Below are 16,552 nucleotides of genomic sequence, written 5' to 3'. Positions count from 1 at the left end.
TATATGGGTTTGTAATTTCTGATAACTGAAAAAAAGTAACTAATATGGGCCAAGCCCACCATGGTCCTTCCACAAATAGATACAAACTACAAAGAATGAAAGCGTCAGATCAACATCAAACGGATTACATTAAACTTGGTATATATAATTTAAAGACTGATCCCTACATGATTTGGGAGTCCAAATTATCATCAAGGGCCCAAACCCAAAATGCCTTTTAGGAAAGAAATGTCCCACCACAATCACATCATTCTGATAGACTCCCACCATCTGCAACTGCCAGTACTACTAGACTATGAGGCTATGACTATGACTACCTGTTGTAGTTGGAGACTTGAAGTTTCCTTTTATTTTCTCTCCATTTGTATGATTATGTTGATAATAGGACCCAAACACAGTCCCATCCCTGTCCCTAAATACCTGGTTACTTCCGACCCCATATCCCACATGGGTGCACAGCAAGACTTTCCGTGGCGCACATTCACCGCTGTTCTTATGCCCTAACATAATCTCGGCGAATAACTATACATGTTTCCTTGGTGTGACAATGTGAGTTAATTTCGGTCCAATCACACAAACTCTATGTGTGCCAGCTACTAATTTTGTAGAGGAAATTAAAACATAAATCATGTCTGACGTAACGTCATTTGATTATATTCATAATCCATCTGGAAACTTGTCTAAAAAGAAAGAAAGTATTATGAGTAATTTGAATTGAGATTGAAGTAGACTATTTTGAACCTTAAAATAACGGCGAATATCACCTCACACTAAGTAAATCATTCATAACTTTTAGCCTATTATCTATTTTAGTTGACTCCTGAGTTTTGAGCATGTATATATCATATTTTGGAAAGATTGCCGTTGAATGTTATAGCACAGAGATTTTTCTTAAAATACCCCAACATTTGGGATACATGAGTGGAGCGGAAAGCCGGAAACTCTAATAGCGTTCGACATATTTTTACATCCATAACGTCACCTTAACACAATTTCAAATACTCAAGTCTAAGATTACCAATACTTTTACGGTTTTACCCCATGCTGTATATGAGGTCAGATCGGAAGAGATCACACTCTGAGATATGGTGGTCAGCATCACTAGAGTTAACGTTTGATATGATGGGGGTGCTGGGTGGGTCGCAGACGTATCAGAAAGTTTACAGAAAACTACTTCTTTTCTCTTCTCAATAACTTGAGAGATGAGAAAGAAAATTGAAAGAAAAACTGAATGGTGGAGTTGCTAAGAGCCTAAGAAGGGAAAGTGGGACAGAAGCAGAGCTGCTATGATGTCTCCGATACACTAATGCATCGGGAAACAACTCCCGCGCTGTTTTCGCGCGCCTTCTCCCAAACGACAGCGTTTGCAGGCCCCATGTTGCACCCACCAAACTCTCTGATCTCAGTAGTGAGTGGGTGTGTGAGTGAGTGAGAAAGAACCCCGCTCGATACACTCGTCCTGTCTGTCATTAACCAACACCCAGTTATCCCAGTTTCGAAAGTGTTAGGTATAACTTTCAGAGTTTGGGATGGTTAGATTAGCTTATTGGACAGAGTATACCACAAACAAATTATAATCTAATTATTTTGGGTTCTGGAGTTTGAATATCCTAAAGTAAAAATTTTTGTTCTAGACTCTTTGAAAAATATACCTAATAAAGTGTTTTCACTTTTTTATAGTAAATGAATTCTACAGTTTTTTCACTGTTTTTCTTTGGAAAACTGTGTTAACATTCTGTTCATCTTTTGATTGGTCTTCAGTCTACTGGTATATTTTTTCTCTGAAGTGATCAATCAAACAACTACTAGTCCCAGCCCTACTAGTACGTACTCTATCCCTACTTACGTACATAAATTATAATTAATACCTAGCCCTTAAAAAAAAAAAAATCATTCTACCCTTTATAGCATGAATGTAATTAAGTTGTCTTATATTCTGTTCCTACTCAGCAAATGGTAATTTAGTTTTGATTGCAGCTAACCTCATATTAAACAAGAATTAGCTACAGACTTTAGGCCAGCTGGTGCTATTCAGGATCATATCAGTTGACTTGAGTGCTCAGCTAGATTTTGTACATTTTAGATCAATAGATCTCCTTATGCTTCATTGATTGCTTCATTGCTTTGGCTTTTCGGTCCGTTTTTGTTTTTTGTTAGCATCATATAAATTATTATGAAACCACCAATATTCTTTTGATCCAACTAGAAACTCAATTGGTGGATTAAACTACTTAATTAATCAATGTAAACTACTTAAAACTTATTAATAACTCGGAGTTCCCGAGACACAGAAAAATTGTCGAAACAATTAGAATTGGTTTTGTGAAAATGTTAGGGTTTTGGTATTGACCATATATGCTTAGATCCCACTTACGCAGTTTTAATTATGTAAGCAGATGAACTAGTTATCACTTGCGCATGTATTAATACTTAACTTTTGGTGATTAAAGTAAGCTTTAAGTTAAAATTAATATTAGATCTTTTACTGTCAATTTCTAAATTTTAAAATAAAAAGTTCGTTCTCGAAAGGGTTCCTAATAGCCTATGCACACATAGAAAGTTGCTCCAGAAAGGAAAAGGTCCATTTACCACCAGATTCATACCAATCAGCAATAGAATGCAAGATTATATTGGAATTAAATAGATTGAAAAAGATTGGAAGTTGATTCGTTCCATGGCATAAAGACAGATGAAAACATGATACGTTTCTTTAAATTATTCAACTTTTGAGTCTTTATGTTTACGCTAATTTTCATTCCCTCTTGACATCTATCAAATCCGACTCTTAGAAGCTTAATTTAATCAGACAATTAATACTTTATTCCTAACATGTAGTCAAATAAGCTCATTCTAGCCTAGTGTTAGTGCTCGTAACTGTGCGATTGAAACATCCATCTGAATATGATCTTTACCCTTGAACAAAAAGACAGAACTTTTATTGACTCACTTTGCTTGCGACTCCTCAACCGATCTTTACCTTCATAATTGTAATTAGAGGCAAACAAAAGTGGAATAATTTGCTTAGCTTTTTAGCTAGCTAAAGCAAATGATAATTGTGTTTACTGTGCTTTGTTAAACACATTGTGCTAAGCAGCTGGGTGGGGACTAATTATCCCAGATAGGTACCACTAATCAAACTTAAGTGGACAATATCTTTCCACGTACAGCCTGTTAATTTGGAATCTCAGCCAAACTAGTGTGCATTATCTCTTTGGATGCTCTACAGAAAGTTTGATTGGTTGATTAAGGAAGTATATTAAACTTCCAAATGTCTCCCGAGATTTCCTTATATTCTTTCTTTTTTCCCTATATTTATTTGTGGTGTATCTAATTGTGGCTAGATTAAGAACGATATACTAATGAAGGGTATAGGGTTTGGATTTTGTTGTGGTGTATTATGAACCAAGCTTAAGAACTTGTATGAAATGTCATTTGTGCGTGTTGAAAGTTTCATGCTTCTCAATAACAAATTAACAATTTATATTTTTTGTAGGGTTTTGATCTGTAATTTCCGTACCCTACTAGTTTGTCTAAGTCTAATATAAATAAATTCATTATGTGCAATAATTAAAGAGATTAATATTCACACTCATTCGTTTACTTTTTTATTTTTGGATAATTATATTATTTATTTTACGGTAATTTACACTCATTTTTTTATTTTAAATAAAAAATTCTTAAAAAAGACAAACTTAAAATACTCAAAAAAAAAAAAAGGAGTGGAAGATTTCACTCCTGTTATTTAAAAACTCTCCTTATTTAAATAGAAAAGAGAACTTTTTGTTTCATTGTAATTATTTTTTTTAAAACTGAAAGAGAATTGTTGTTGATTATATATATATATATATGTGGATCCCTGCGATTCAAACTTGTGAGTGAGTTGACAGGAACAGCTCATTCATATGATGATGAGAAGATGGCGATGTGATGGGAAAAAGGCCGGCACCAATAATAGACAGGTGAACGTACTGTACAGCAAATGCAAATGCTAATCTAATTTGGTATAATCTAATCTTAGACTGAAGTACCCAACCCAACCCAACCCAACCTGGAATGAAATCATGAATCTTATATAATACTCTAATATTATTATTAAGTACTTAACAGTTAACCCAACCCCTAATCTTGTAATGCTAGAGTCCAAAAAGAGATGAAAAGAGAAATGTAATGGTGCATTAATTGGTTTTAGGACGACAGCTTGCCACGACACAACTGATTTGATATCTTAATTAAACAGTGCGGTTACTAATCTATAATAAATAACCTATCCGGAATTTTCCTTTGGAGTTTGGACTTAATTATAAGACCATATGTGTCTAAGCTCTAACTTGGGTTCCATATATTCTGCAGGGGAATTACTTTACTTTTACGCGAAGGTAAAGAAACACTACGAAGTCTGTTTAGGTATTATCAGATGAGTCTGTGACTCTGTGCCGACTATGAATATGTAGAAAGAAGAAATGAAAATTAAGGATAAGCTAGCTGCATATTTGGTCAATATTGTTTGGGAGCGACCGAGTATATGAAAGTGCGAGCACTGCAGCCTGAGTGCCTGGGGAAGAAGCAAGGAGCAATAGTAGGTGAGTGTGAACAGTAACAGTGAAAACAGTAGTGGTACTCACAGTACAGAAAGCACCCTGATACTGGTGTACCAGTAGTACAGTCTCTCTGTGTCTGGGTGAGACGTCCAATCCAGCATTCAGAGTTATCTGGGAAGAGAAAAGAAAAGAAAGACAGGTGGACATGGCCCCCAAGTACTAGTAGCGCGCATCTTTCGGGGGTATTCTAACCTAATAGAAAAATCTAGTCCCCAGTGGCAGTAGGGTCTCTTCTATCTCTCTCTCTCTGAGTCTCAGTTTGGCTTTAAATTCTCTGGCTGCGTGCGTCGTGCAGCTCAGATCGATCGGTGGTCGTCGTCGCCAGCCATGCCTCTTCTCTCCCTTCCTCGAGGAATTAGATATCGCATGATGTTCTAATTAATTGCGATCACCGTGAAATCCTCACCTATTCTTATCTAATGCGAGGAGGTTATCATAATTGTTGCATATTATTTCCTCACTCTTTACCCCAATCTCTTGCAGTGCTCGCTGAGCCATCCCTCTTCTCTCTCTCAATGATAAAATAATGCGCGCGTTAATTTAGGTTAACTTGATTCTGTACTTTGATGCATGCGTCATTCAGTCAGTCATATTGTACACACGTGCTTTTCCTGCAATTCAAACTGGACATTACTTTCGTCCCATACATTACACCACACCAGGTCTCTATTTTACCAGTTACCCGTTTAATTTACTCCAGCAAGGGTAAATTATTGTTTACAGTCCATAAAACAGCGTATGAGATCCCTCAATGAGCTTGTTTTTGAGGGATATGGTTACTTTTACTCTCGGAAATAAGCAATCAGCAAGGATAAACAGAAGAAGCAATAAATGGTGGACATATATTGCTTATTTTCGGAAGTTTGAGAAAGTTAAAATTCCTTCTCTTTTTAGTTTATGCTTGATACTATAATTGATAGTTATGCGAGAACGAGTCAATCAAATGTCTTTTCATTATAAATTCTTTTTAAGACAGTGTCGATTTGTGAGCAGAGTTAGCTAGCTGCCGATATTTCTAACTGGCCGAGACTGGTTCGTCTTCATGGAATAAACAGAACGATACAGTTCCATGTTCATATCATTCAACTCTATAGTAATCTGGGTCAAATACCTCTATTTTAGTCTTCTACGAGCAGAGACACTAATGCTATGAAATTCTAAAATGTGTACCAGGTTTATCATATGGTGGAGCGATGAACGTGTAATAAGCCAATTATAAGTATTCTAATCACCAATTAATTATTGGGGGTGTGATCTTACCATTTGGAAAACGTTGCTAGTTTACTATTTAGATGAGTAAAACATTTGATCTTACCAAATTAATTAGTCATTCTTATCCTTAAATTCCGCCTGTCATTAGTGTGCTTTGGTTAATGAGACGAGATTGAGGGGGCTACATCTAATTAGCGACAGGTGTGTCCATAATTTTCTTTTTTGGGGTGTGCCTGTTGGATTTAAGCAAAGGTCTGTACTGGTACTCTGGTAGTGTACGCGACTATTTTCTTCTGATCGAGTTAAACCCTATTTCTTCATTCTTGGTAGAAATAGAACTTAAAAGTTATAATCGAATCAAGTAGAGATTTTAATCAAAAACTAGAATTTTTAGTTCAATAGTACATTGTGCACTCAGCAATAAAGTTCAGCTATCCTTTTTTTCTCACTTGAATAAAAAGGAATGTAAACTAATGTACATCTTCTAATCTTCTTACAAGAAATAAACTGTTCCTAATAATATAAGATTATCTAAATGGGAGCACATAATGACCTAACCCAAATGGACACAGCAAAAGAGGTGGGACTATGTAAGCTTTTATTATAAACAAAAGATTTTGTTAACAATAATCCATCCAGAATAAGGCATGCTCCTCTATTGTGTCAATACAGAGATGTTCCTCTGGTCAGCAGCTGACCAGGGATTTTATGGTCAATCACCGTCCGATTGAAATCGGACGGTTGACAACTCTCTAACTTTTTAAAAGATGAAAGCTGTCAACCGTCCGATTTCAATTGGACGGTGATTGACCATGAAATCCCTGGTCAGCAGCTGACCAGGGGAACATGACTCTGTGTCAATATCCTAAATTAATCGATACTGCATCGCAATGAAGTAAAAAACTCTCTAGGTCTTTTCATCATGTCCCAAAATTGAACCCCAGCCAACTCCGCAACACCTACAACTTGGTTGGAGGCCCTGGCCAATTAACTCCATTAACCATGTTCACCAAATCTATAGCTGTTCTCGTATAACCCTCGAAAAACAAGGCCATGCCTCGACGAAGCTCCCCACCATAGTGACCATACCAATGCAACAATAGATACCAATTCAAGTACTATAGAGTCTCCATGGATCGCCAAAGTTGTGATGACCGCTGTACAAATTAAATCTCACATCTCTTCACAATACAACAAGTTTATTTTTGATAAAATAATCTGGGGTTCACATCCAAAACCAATTGGCAATGGATGGAGTGGTTTAAACCCTTATAAACCCATAAGCAAAGTTATATTTTTCCAATGTGGGAGTTATATTTATACAAATTCTCAACATGCCCCCGCACGTGTGGCAATTTCTCAAGCCATACACGTGGACAAGTTATATTGGGTGACGGTGAGCACGTGTGGCCATTGCTGAAACCAAACACGTGGGTAACCCGCTCTGATACCATGATAAAGTAATATGGGGTTCACATCCAAAACCAATTGGCAATGGATGGAGTGGCCCAAACCCTTATAAACCCATAAGCAAAGTTATATTTTTCCAATGTGGGAGTTATATTTATACACATTCTCAACAATTTTTAGTTCAATCGAATTAAGAAAATTACATTGACAATTTTCAATAAGTGAAAACTCTTTAAAAATAATTTAATTAACCCCAATTTTTCTATTTAGTATTATTTGGTCTAATAACATCTCTCTTTTGTAAATTTGAGGTTATGAGCTCGACTCATATATAATTTTTGTATATTTTTAATTGTTGATAATAAAGATATAGAAAAACAAACAACCGTGTTTTTTTTTTTTTTTGAACTAATGAAAAATTCATTGATAAAAAGCATGCCAAGAAGGCCATTACATACCCGCTCGTTGACACATAACAATGGCCAGAAAAAAGATTCGTGGAGGAGCCACAGTGGTACATAGGATAGACCAGCTATATTTGAACCTATCGCTCACTTATTAAAAGCAAGCCTATAACTATGCTAGACATTTACATAGTTTATAGGCTAAACATAAAATAAAAACCCTATATCTTCTCCTTGCCCTTTAAACTAGGGCTCGGAGGCTTACCTGAATACAAAACACTAAGGACATCTTCAACAGGAACTTTCTTTGCTTTAGAAGGATTTTTGTTCTTGGATCCCAGCGGCCGAACTCTCTTCTTCTTTCCACCAGGAAGCTCTACTTGTATAGGTTTAGGCATCATGACCTCAGCAGGCACTAACATACCATCCGGTGTCTCCACTAATCTCAGAGATTTTGCACTAAACTTGGTAGGGAATTCAGGCATTTTTACCTTCTTGGAGGGAGCAATACGGCTTGTCTTGCCTTCCAGTAAATCAGACATCAAAAATTGAAGCTTTTTTGGAGAAGGGATCGAAAGGCTTTTTTACCGTACTTTTATTCTTGATAAAAAGGAGTTGATATGTATATAACAGTTTTGCTCACCTAAGAAAATATGAGATACAGCTGAATCTTAATCGCATATATTTAATTCAATGACAGAAATTATAACAACTTAAAACTGTCTATTTATTCTCGGCAGTCAGAGTTCACTTGTTTATTTTGTCCCTAAAAAAACTATTCTCAGGCGAGTAGCTCTAATGTAAATGATACCGAGGAGTAAGAAAGTTAAAAAATCAGGTCCTAAATTCGAGTCACCATAGGAGTAGGAGTAAAATTCTTTGATCCTCTTTATAAAAAATAATTAAAAAAAAAAAATACATGTCGGAATCTCTTTATACAGGAAAAAAAGAGAAAGAGAAAGGGATAACATATTGAATTTAAAAATGAAAAAGCCAGCAAAATTGAAAGGTCCGTGAAACAAAGGTTAAAATCAAACACTGAGAGGGAAGAGAGAGATATGGAAGAAAAATCTCTTTAATATAATCTAATCTATTGTCTTGCCTTATCGCTAGGTCTTCTATAGCGAGCGTCATAACTAGCTTTCCACCATTTTCAAAATACTTCTTTTTCTCGCGACAAAGAAAACTAGACTCTTTTTCAGCCACGTCTCCACCCCCAGAAACGGTGCCGCTGCGGGTTCGACCGGCCACGCCTTCCAGCTCCGCCCCTTCGTCTTGATCCTCCGCCTCATCAACATGTCAAACCGAATTCTTTGACGGTTATAACATGCCCTTATTCTTGCTTAGTTTCACCTCCATCATTCCATGCTTTAATTGGCCATAAATATTAGTTCCCATTTCCCTAGAACAATACCTGCAGGCCATGCTTAGGAACTTAGGGTTTCAATTTCTTCCTTTCATCAGTTCTTAATTTAGTTTGCTTAGGGTTTTCGGTGCTTAAATTATAGCTGAAACAATCAGTTGTAGGTCGTTGAGTTGGAAATGGAGGAATACAATAATAGTAATGAAATGGATCATGAGAATCAAGGCACTCCTAGAGGAAATTTCCTCTACGCTTCTTCAAATCTTGGAGGCAACTATGGTAGAGCTGCTGCTGCTGCAGGTGATCATAATCAGCAGATCAACACCTTTCATCTTCAATCAAGCGGTGGCGAGTGTTTTTCGTCAACACAACCAACCGTGAAGACCGAAGCAGCCGGTAGTACTTCCCAGCATGCTCATCACCACCACCACAAATTTCATCATCCTCAGTTTTCTCCTCCTTCATTAATATTGTCAAGAGGGCACAATGATCAGATACCGGTTCAGCAGCAGCAGCACATAGAAAACGAGAATGAAGTAGAGGCCATCAAAGCTAAGATCATTGCTCACCCTCACTACTCTAACCTCTTGCAAGCTTACATGGATTGCCAAAGGGTATATAACACTAGCTACATGGCTCTAGCTAGTTCTAAAGCTTTTCTGTTAGTTATCTATTTTTTTCCTCTTACTGGCTGTATTATCAATTGAATTTAGGTGGGAGCTCCTTCTGAAGTTGTGGCTCGTCTCTCAGCTGCGCGCCAAGAGTTTGAAGCACGACAGCGATCTTCAGTCAGTTCGAGAGATGCTTCTTCAAAAGACCCCGAACTCGATCAGTTCATGGTGATTATGATCCAATGTTTTTTTTTTTTTTCCCTCTTCTTACCTTGATTAAAATTTGGATGATTAAAACTTGGTTAAACAGGAAGCTTACTATGATATGCTGGTTAAGTATCGGGAGGAACTAACAAGGCCCATACAAGAAGCAATGGATTTCATGAGGAAGATTGAAACTCAGCTTAACATGCTTGGCAATAATAGCAACACTACTCCTCTGCGCATCTTCTCGGCCTCTGCACTAGGTAATTAAGTACTTAATTAATCATTAGAATAGATCAAACAATTAACCTTAATCATTCTCAGATTTTGGTTTGTTTGTTCTTGATTCTTGGAATGGTAGTCTAGTTAATCTAGTCCAACTGTTGTTTTGTCTTCCTTGAGAACCGTAAACTAAACCTGTCAGAGATCTCTCGTTCAGCCACGACTTGTTGTGAAATCTGGTGTTGAGATTTGAACGCAACTTTGACCCAGATTTCGAATAATAGTATTTGCATTCCTGATGTTGAAGGGCAAATTACGAAGAGGAAGAAGATGAAGATCGAAGAAGCAACAGCAACCAGTACACCTACCCTTTTCACGAGAGGCTTAATTAACATACACATACCGTACGTAATCACGAGCTCAATAGTGTGATTAATTTAGGCTTAATTAATCCTCTGCTTAATTATATATTATAAGATTTCATTAGAATATTTATATGTCCACATTGGGAAAGAAAGGAGTAGCAGGTTAGCAGGTTAAGACAAACGCACTTGGATCGAGTACTACTACTACAGTACTACATACCATATAGAATTATAGATGATATGGTTAGATTCACGGAACCAGTGTCTGACAAATTCTCGATCATTCTTATTTCTCTTATTAGGGTTTTGTTTATGTAGGTTTGTGGGATTTACAAATACCATGTTAGCCTAGAGATGGAAATAGCTGATAGCATAATCATTGTTTTCATTCCCATTTCCTTTTTGCCAAAATAAAAAAAATCTATGTCTTTCATTCCCGAGTTCATAATCCTATTCCTCACTGGTTATGCAAAAACTAGTGCTTTGTGTTTTTTTTTTTTTTTTTTACAATAACTTTCTTTTGGTCTGCTATTTTTTTTTACAAAACCTATGAATAAACAAGACCTTGCATCCCTATAGAAACAATAATGTAATAAATAACATAAGATGCTGTTTAAATCAGCTGCACCTTGTACCAGCAGAAAGCTAGTACGGACATGTCAGCATTAATTTGAGAATTAATACCACCTTCATTTATTAACGTCCATGCTCACTAAGTCCCAGATTTGACATCTCATACCACAAAAAGAAAAAAAAAAGGGAAGAAAAAAAAAAAAACCAACATCTCTTGCCAATTTGACGAGGAAACTATCTTTTGTTAACCTCAAATGGTATTGTGTTCAACTGGTTTAATCCTGCATTGCATATGCATATGATTTTCACTTGATTTTATACTCTATTTCTTCTGCTACCATGTCCATTATTATATGGTAGAGTGATCCAGTTGCCTAGTTAATCTACGCGCTGGCTAGCACAGAAGGCGATTGCTTAGTAGCTGGATAATAGTCACGTACTGCTTAGTAATTTGGTAATGGAGTCTGTTTATTAGACCTACAGTCTTCATATTAATTTCATAGACTCATAATACGTGGTCGACAAAATAACTAATTGATGTCATGGGCTCTTGTAGTCAGAGTGGTGCCTGGCCTCTCCCATTAAAAAATTCATCCTCTACTGGTTTTACTTGGAGGGAGAAACTTATATGAGGAGCATAGCACATGTAGTACTTACTGGGATTGAATTCCAATTTCCGAGATCTTCTGAGACTGTTTTGAGTCTCTTAATTAACTGACTTCTTTATGTTCATCTCTACTTTACTCTGATAACATTTATCTTGATCTTACACCCTTCTCATATTTCATACGTTCTTATCTTATCCTTGCTCTTTTGGCGTGCTTTTCTAAGTTAGCCCCTCTTTCGGTCTTCATTTGTTTTGGATGTACCCTCTTTAAGTGTGAGAGAATTGCTATGGCAACTAGAATATAAATTAAAAAAAAAAAACAGTAATAATATATGAGTGAAATGTTGACAAACATGTAGTGACTCCCATCTTAAGTAGTAAATGATAGTAAGAAATAAATGACAAACATATATCCAGTTAAATCAGACCAAGCTAAGAAATAAATGATAGTAATAATATGTGGGTACATTAGTTAGTTTAGTTTCAGAACTGTATCGACCCGATCAAGCAGAAGTTGCTCATGCATTTTCTCAGTTTTTTGTGATCTGAGAAGTAGCAGATGTGATATAGTAGCCTGATTTATTTGTCAAGATTATTGGCCAATTAATGTTTTTTCTGTTGCACAAGTTTCCAGTCTCTCTTCTTGATAACTAGTCTAAGATTACATATTACATGTACATACACAGAGGACAAGTGTGACGGAAATGGTTCATCTGAAGAGGACCAAGACAACAACAGCGGTGGAGAAACAGAAGTAGCCGAGATTGATCCGAGAGCTGAAGACAGAGAGCTTAAGAACCACCTGTTAAGAAAGTACAGTGGTTACTTGAGTAGCCTCAAGCAAGAGCTTTCCAAGAAAAAGAAGAAAGGAAAATTACCCAAAGACGCCCGGCAGAAGCTTCTCAGTTGGTGGGAGTTGCATTACAAGTGGCCATATCCTTCGGTACATACTACTCTACTCGACTACCCTTAACAATCGCTTGTTATTGTAGGTTATGTTGTCAGACTGTTAATTTGCATGTTCACCTATAATGCAGGAATCAGAGAAGGTGGCATTGGCAGAGTCAACAGGTTTGGATCAGAAGCAGATAAACAACTGGTTCATAAATCAAAGGAAGAGGCACTGGAAACCATCGGAGGACATGCAGTTCATGGTGATGGATGGGTTGCATCCACAGAATGCAGCAGCCCTCTATATGGATGGCCACTACATTGGTGATGGTCACTACCGTCTCGGTCCCTAATTCATCACATTAAGCAATATTTAAGTTAATTTGGCCTCCCTGTTCCTGTTTGATTACTTATTCATGTGACTGCTCAAGCAGTACATGAAATTAATCTAGTTGGGCGAGCTTATATATATAGTTTGGTATCCAAAGACCGAAGCAAACTGCAAAGTCTGCGAGTCATAGTTTGTGATTGCTATCGCTACAGTTGGGTGGGTAATGTTTTACATGCATTGTCAATCTGATAAGATATGTATATTTTTCTGTTGATCATTACAGTTAGTGTTTGAAGTTTACAACATGACGTTTCAGGTTGATGATCAGCAGTAAGCTGTATGATTGTGATTTTCTTTTAATCTCTCAATATCTGATCTACTTATCCAGCATGCATGGTTGTACTTGCACCCAAAAATAAAATTAAAAAAATGCGATATGCATAAGTGCATAGTCCCCCATAAAAGTAAGACATAGATAGGTAACTATTAAGAGCTAAAGGATATATACAGATGGAAGAATGAACAAAATAATGGAAGTGAGATCGATATGATTCTCTAAATTCAACCTTTAGATCATCCTACAAAGTTTTCTTTCTAAACATGTACAATACAAAATCTTCTATGTTGGATATCAGCAGACGCGAAAATATTGAAAACCTTATTTTGGGTAGGAAGCTCTTTATATGTTTTTGGGCTGTAGATCTGCTATATTGTGCGTCATTCATGCACCATATCTCCCTACCAAAATTAATTTTCAATATTTACCTTCCGCTGATATCCAACAAAGTGGTATCAGAGCTCTAGACTCGATCTTTTAGGTACGGTCAAAAATTGTTTGTGCAAGAGTATGACGGCGTCGAGTGTGCTGGCTTCGGTGCTGATTGCGAACGATAAGAAAGACTTGATGGTGTCTCGATGAGAGGAATGTGGAGGAGACTCTCAAATTACCTGGTAATAAAGTATCTTGATAATACTTCTACAAATTACTCTTCTACACACCTTAGTCAACTAGACTAGCCTACTCTAGACAATGCCATAATATGACAATTACAACAGACAAAAGTATTAGACTGTTACAATAACCTTAAACTTTTCTAACTCTTGTAACCTATGAAGCCACTAACTCTCACCATTATTTTCACCATAACTCAACATAATTCTAAATTAAAATTATTTCCAACACTCTACTTTAGAACTCAATATCCCAATTAACAAGCAAGTCATTGAAACAAGGGTCACAAAGTGCTTCTCTTGAGCGGGAATGTTGGGCTTTCTTTTCCTGTAAACCTTTCCAACTAGTTTATGTTGTTGATGGGTGAAATTAGCACATGTAATTAATGCGTTTGAAATTATAATGGAAAATTGGGGAAAAAATACGACCATTTGCTGAAGAAAAATTAGGCGTTGGTTTCAGTACATGTGTTTAAAATGCTTCGTCTTCTGAATCCGGAAAGTAAAGCATTTGGTGGAAAATGGAGCTTCTGAGGTTTTACTCTAATGCTTACAGTGAAAGATACTTCGCGGGAAGTGTTATATGGGCTATAGTAAACTCTTCAATGCTGTGTTTCGAACAGAATAAAGAAACCGTGCTACTTGTGTAACACCCCGGTATGCACCTCATCAAATCAAGTGCATTACAGTGCCGCGAATACTTAGAATCTGAGCTAACTCAAATCCTAAGAACCCGCAAGGCAAAAAGAAAAGAATTTAAAATATTTTAATAAATCCATTTCGAAATTTGCACAGGAGCATTTATTTTAAATGAGGTGACATGAAAACCGATTATTTAGTGGAATATCATTTTAAAACAATTTCAAACTCTTCAAACTTAGGAAAGGGCCTTTAAAGAATAATAGTCCGGTTCAAAACTAAAAGTTTGATTATTTTACAAAAGAAGGACTTAAAGAACAAATCAGAAATAAACTCATCAGGTAAACCATGAGAGACTAAAAAGAAAATAAAGAAACCTTTCAAATGGAGCAAACTCCATTGTGAGATGATTTGAAGTACAAGGTAAGTAAGTCACGTTTAGCATCGTCCAGTTGTCCCGTCTTCGTACACAGTACATGCATCCACAAACTGTTGTAAGGGTGAGCTTTTGTCCTCACTGCCCAATAAGACTCTACCCCAGCTAGGTGTGAAATAATTTAAAGTATGGGTGCCAGCAAACTAAGTGAAAAACGATGCATATCAATGAACATGTTCGAAACCACAAACGATGTTAGTTTATAAAAATGAAGTAGGGCCCAGAAGAACAAAACAAACTTGATGACCGATCGCTATGTCAACTACAATCTTACCACGATTTATATTGTTTACACTAGCAAGGTGTCGCAAGAGTGTCTACTTACGCCGTATCACCTAGAAGCAGTGCCGCACCTCAAAGGATATCAGACACTCTTCAGTCCATACAGCCCCTCCATAGGTTTAGGGGATCGAAGCCCAATGAAGTCGCTATGCTCCTCTCACTCTCAGGTCATCAATAACTCATAGAAAAATCGAATTACATTTTCCATGCATCAATAATTTCCTTAAAATACATGCATAAAAATTACTAACTGAGGTGAGTCCAGAATCCCCTACCTGGAAGATCACAGCTTTAGCTCCATTTGTTTTTCGTAGGCCAACACCACCACATTTCTTCCGGGTAACTGGAGTCATAACCCAACAATATTCAAATATTATAACTACTTTTCAATCAATTATACTAATTTAACCAAATCTATCTCACTGGACCAAAATATTCCAAGGAAAAACCAACTTAGTTTCGAAACTATAAACTGTCCCTTAATCTACTATGGACACCCATTTTACTGAATTTCACGACCATTTCAATTTGTTAAACTTATAATCCAAAGCAAGTAATATACAAGGTCTCAAATTTTCGATGACCAAACATGAATACTAACTTGGTGAACTTATTCAACTTGTCATGGCCCAGTCCATATAAGTATAACTACTTCCATTTTATTTTCATTCTCAATGACCAGTACGCCAACTTCAATAGACCAAGTTTTAGTTCCATCACCACTTAATTCTTTCCAGTGACTCCAACTTAACAATTAAAGGAACTGACCATGCCTAGCCATTCACATTAAACGTCAAACCCATACATTCAAGACCTGCCGTACACCCTCGTATCCACATTCTATATAACCAAATCAAAACATTCATTCTTGCTTCCCAGATAAACACTCAACACAACCAACCATTACAATTATAGTCCATCCAACTCTTTCTCGATAAACAACTTTCGAGTAATTTCCTAAAATTCTAAAACTTAAGAAAATCACAATAAATAGCTCAGGTGTCCGAAAAATTTTCAGAAAATTCTCACAAACTCGTCGCTTCGCGTACTTTATTTATTATTATTATTTTTGACTTTGTCAAACCTTTAAATTGAAGATTTCACTTCTTTGAAAATTCCGAAAAATTTCTTAAATGTCCATAGTACTTATCGAAATTACAAATCAAATATCAAACTATTCAATTTTAGCTCCTTAAATATTTATGGGGTTCACAACTTGGGTCAGCTCAATGATGGTTTGGGCCCATTAGGAGTACTAGGTGTCCAAGAACTATAGAGAGACTGATTCAAAATTACACTAATAATTATATCTTACAATTCATCTTGTTTCTGATGCTAATCACAAAATAATGAAACATAAGTTTTTACTATGAAAAATATTTTGAACACAATAATTGGAATGGGGAGAAAGTAGTAGAAACAATGTAACTTCACACAACCAATGGAAATATTA

General features: G+C 36.4%; 1 protein-coding gene across 3 annotated transcripts; it reads left to right on the top strand.

The window, feature by feature from the left end:
* Positions 1 to 8,650: 8,650 nt before the first annotated feature.
* On the top strand, positions 8,651 to 13,071 carry LOC133739075 (homeobox protein knotted-1-like 2). 3 transcript variants are annotated; one of them, XM_062166790.1, is made up of 6 exons: positions 8,651 to 8,943; positions 9,152 to 9,601; positions 9,701 to 9,826; positions 9,909 to 10,065; positions 12,256 to 12,512; positions 12,607 to 13,071. In XM_062166790.1, the coding sequence occupies exons 2-6, from the start codon at positions 9,167 to 9,169 to the stop codon at positions 12,811 to 12,813; spliced, it is 1,182 nt and encodes a 393-aa protein (XP_062022774.1). In that variant the 5' UTR covers positions 8,651 to 8,943; positions 9,152 to 9,166; the 3' UTR covers positions 12,814 to 13,071. The 3 variants fall into 3 exon arrangements, with proteins under 3 accessions (XP_062022774.1, XP_062022775.1, XP_062022773.1); XM_062166791.1 differs by having other exon boundaries at positions 9,146 to 9,601; XM_062166789.1 differs by having other exon boundaries at positions 8,652 to 9,601.
* Positions 13,072 to 16,552: the final 3,481 nt, after the last annotated feature.

The sequence above is a fragment of the Rosa rugosa genome, chromosome 3 (genome assembly GCF_958449725.1).
Source record: "Rosa rugosa chromosome 3, drRosRugo1.1, whole genome shotgun sequence".
NCBI lineage: Eukaryota > Viridiplantae > Streptophyta > Magnoliopsida > Rosales > Rosaceae > Rosa > Rosa rugosa.
This window is presented reverse-complemented; position numbering and strand designations above follow the sequence as displayed.

Bases quoted from the DNA above. Each gene is read 5' to 3' on its own strand.
- LOC133739075 (XM_062166790.1), top strand. From the start codon at position 9,167: ATGGAGGAATACAATAATAGTAATGAAATGGATCATGAGAATCAAGGC. The intron at 9,827-9,908 runs GTGATTATGATC...TTGGTTAAACAG, and splicing joins CCGAACTCGATCAGTTCATG to GAAGCTTACTATGATATGCT. The intron at 12,513-12,606 runs GTACATACTACT...CCTATAATGCAG, and splicing joins ACAAGTGGCCATATCCTTCG to GAATCAGAGAAGGTGGCATT.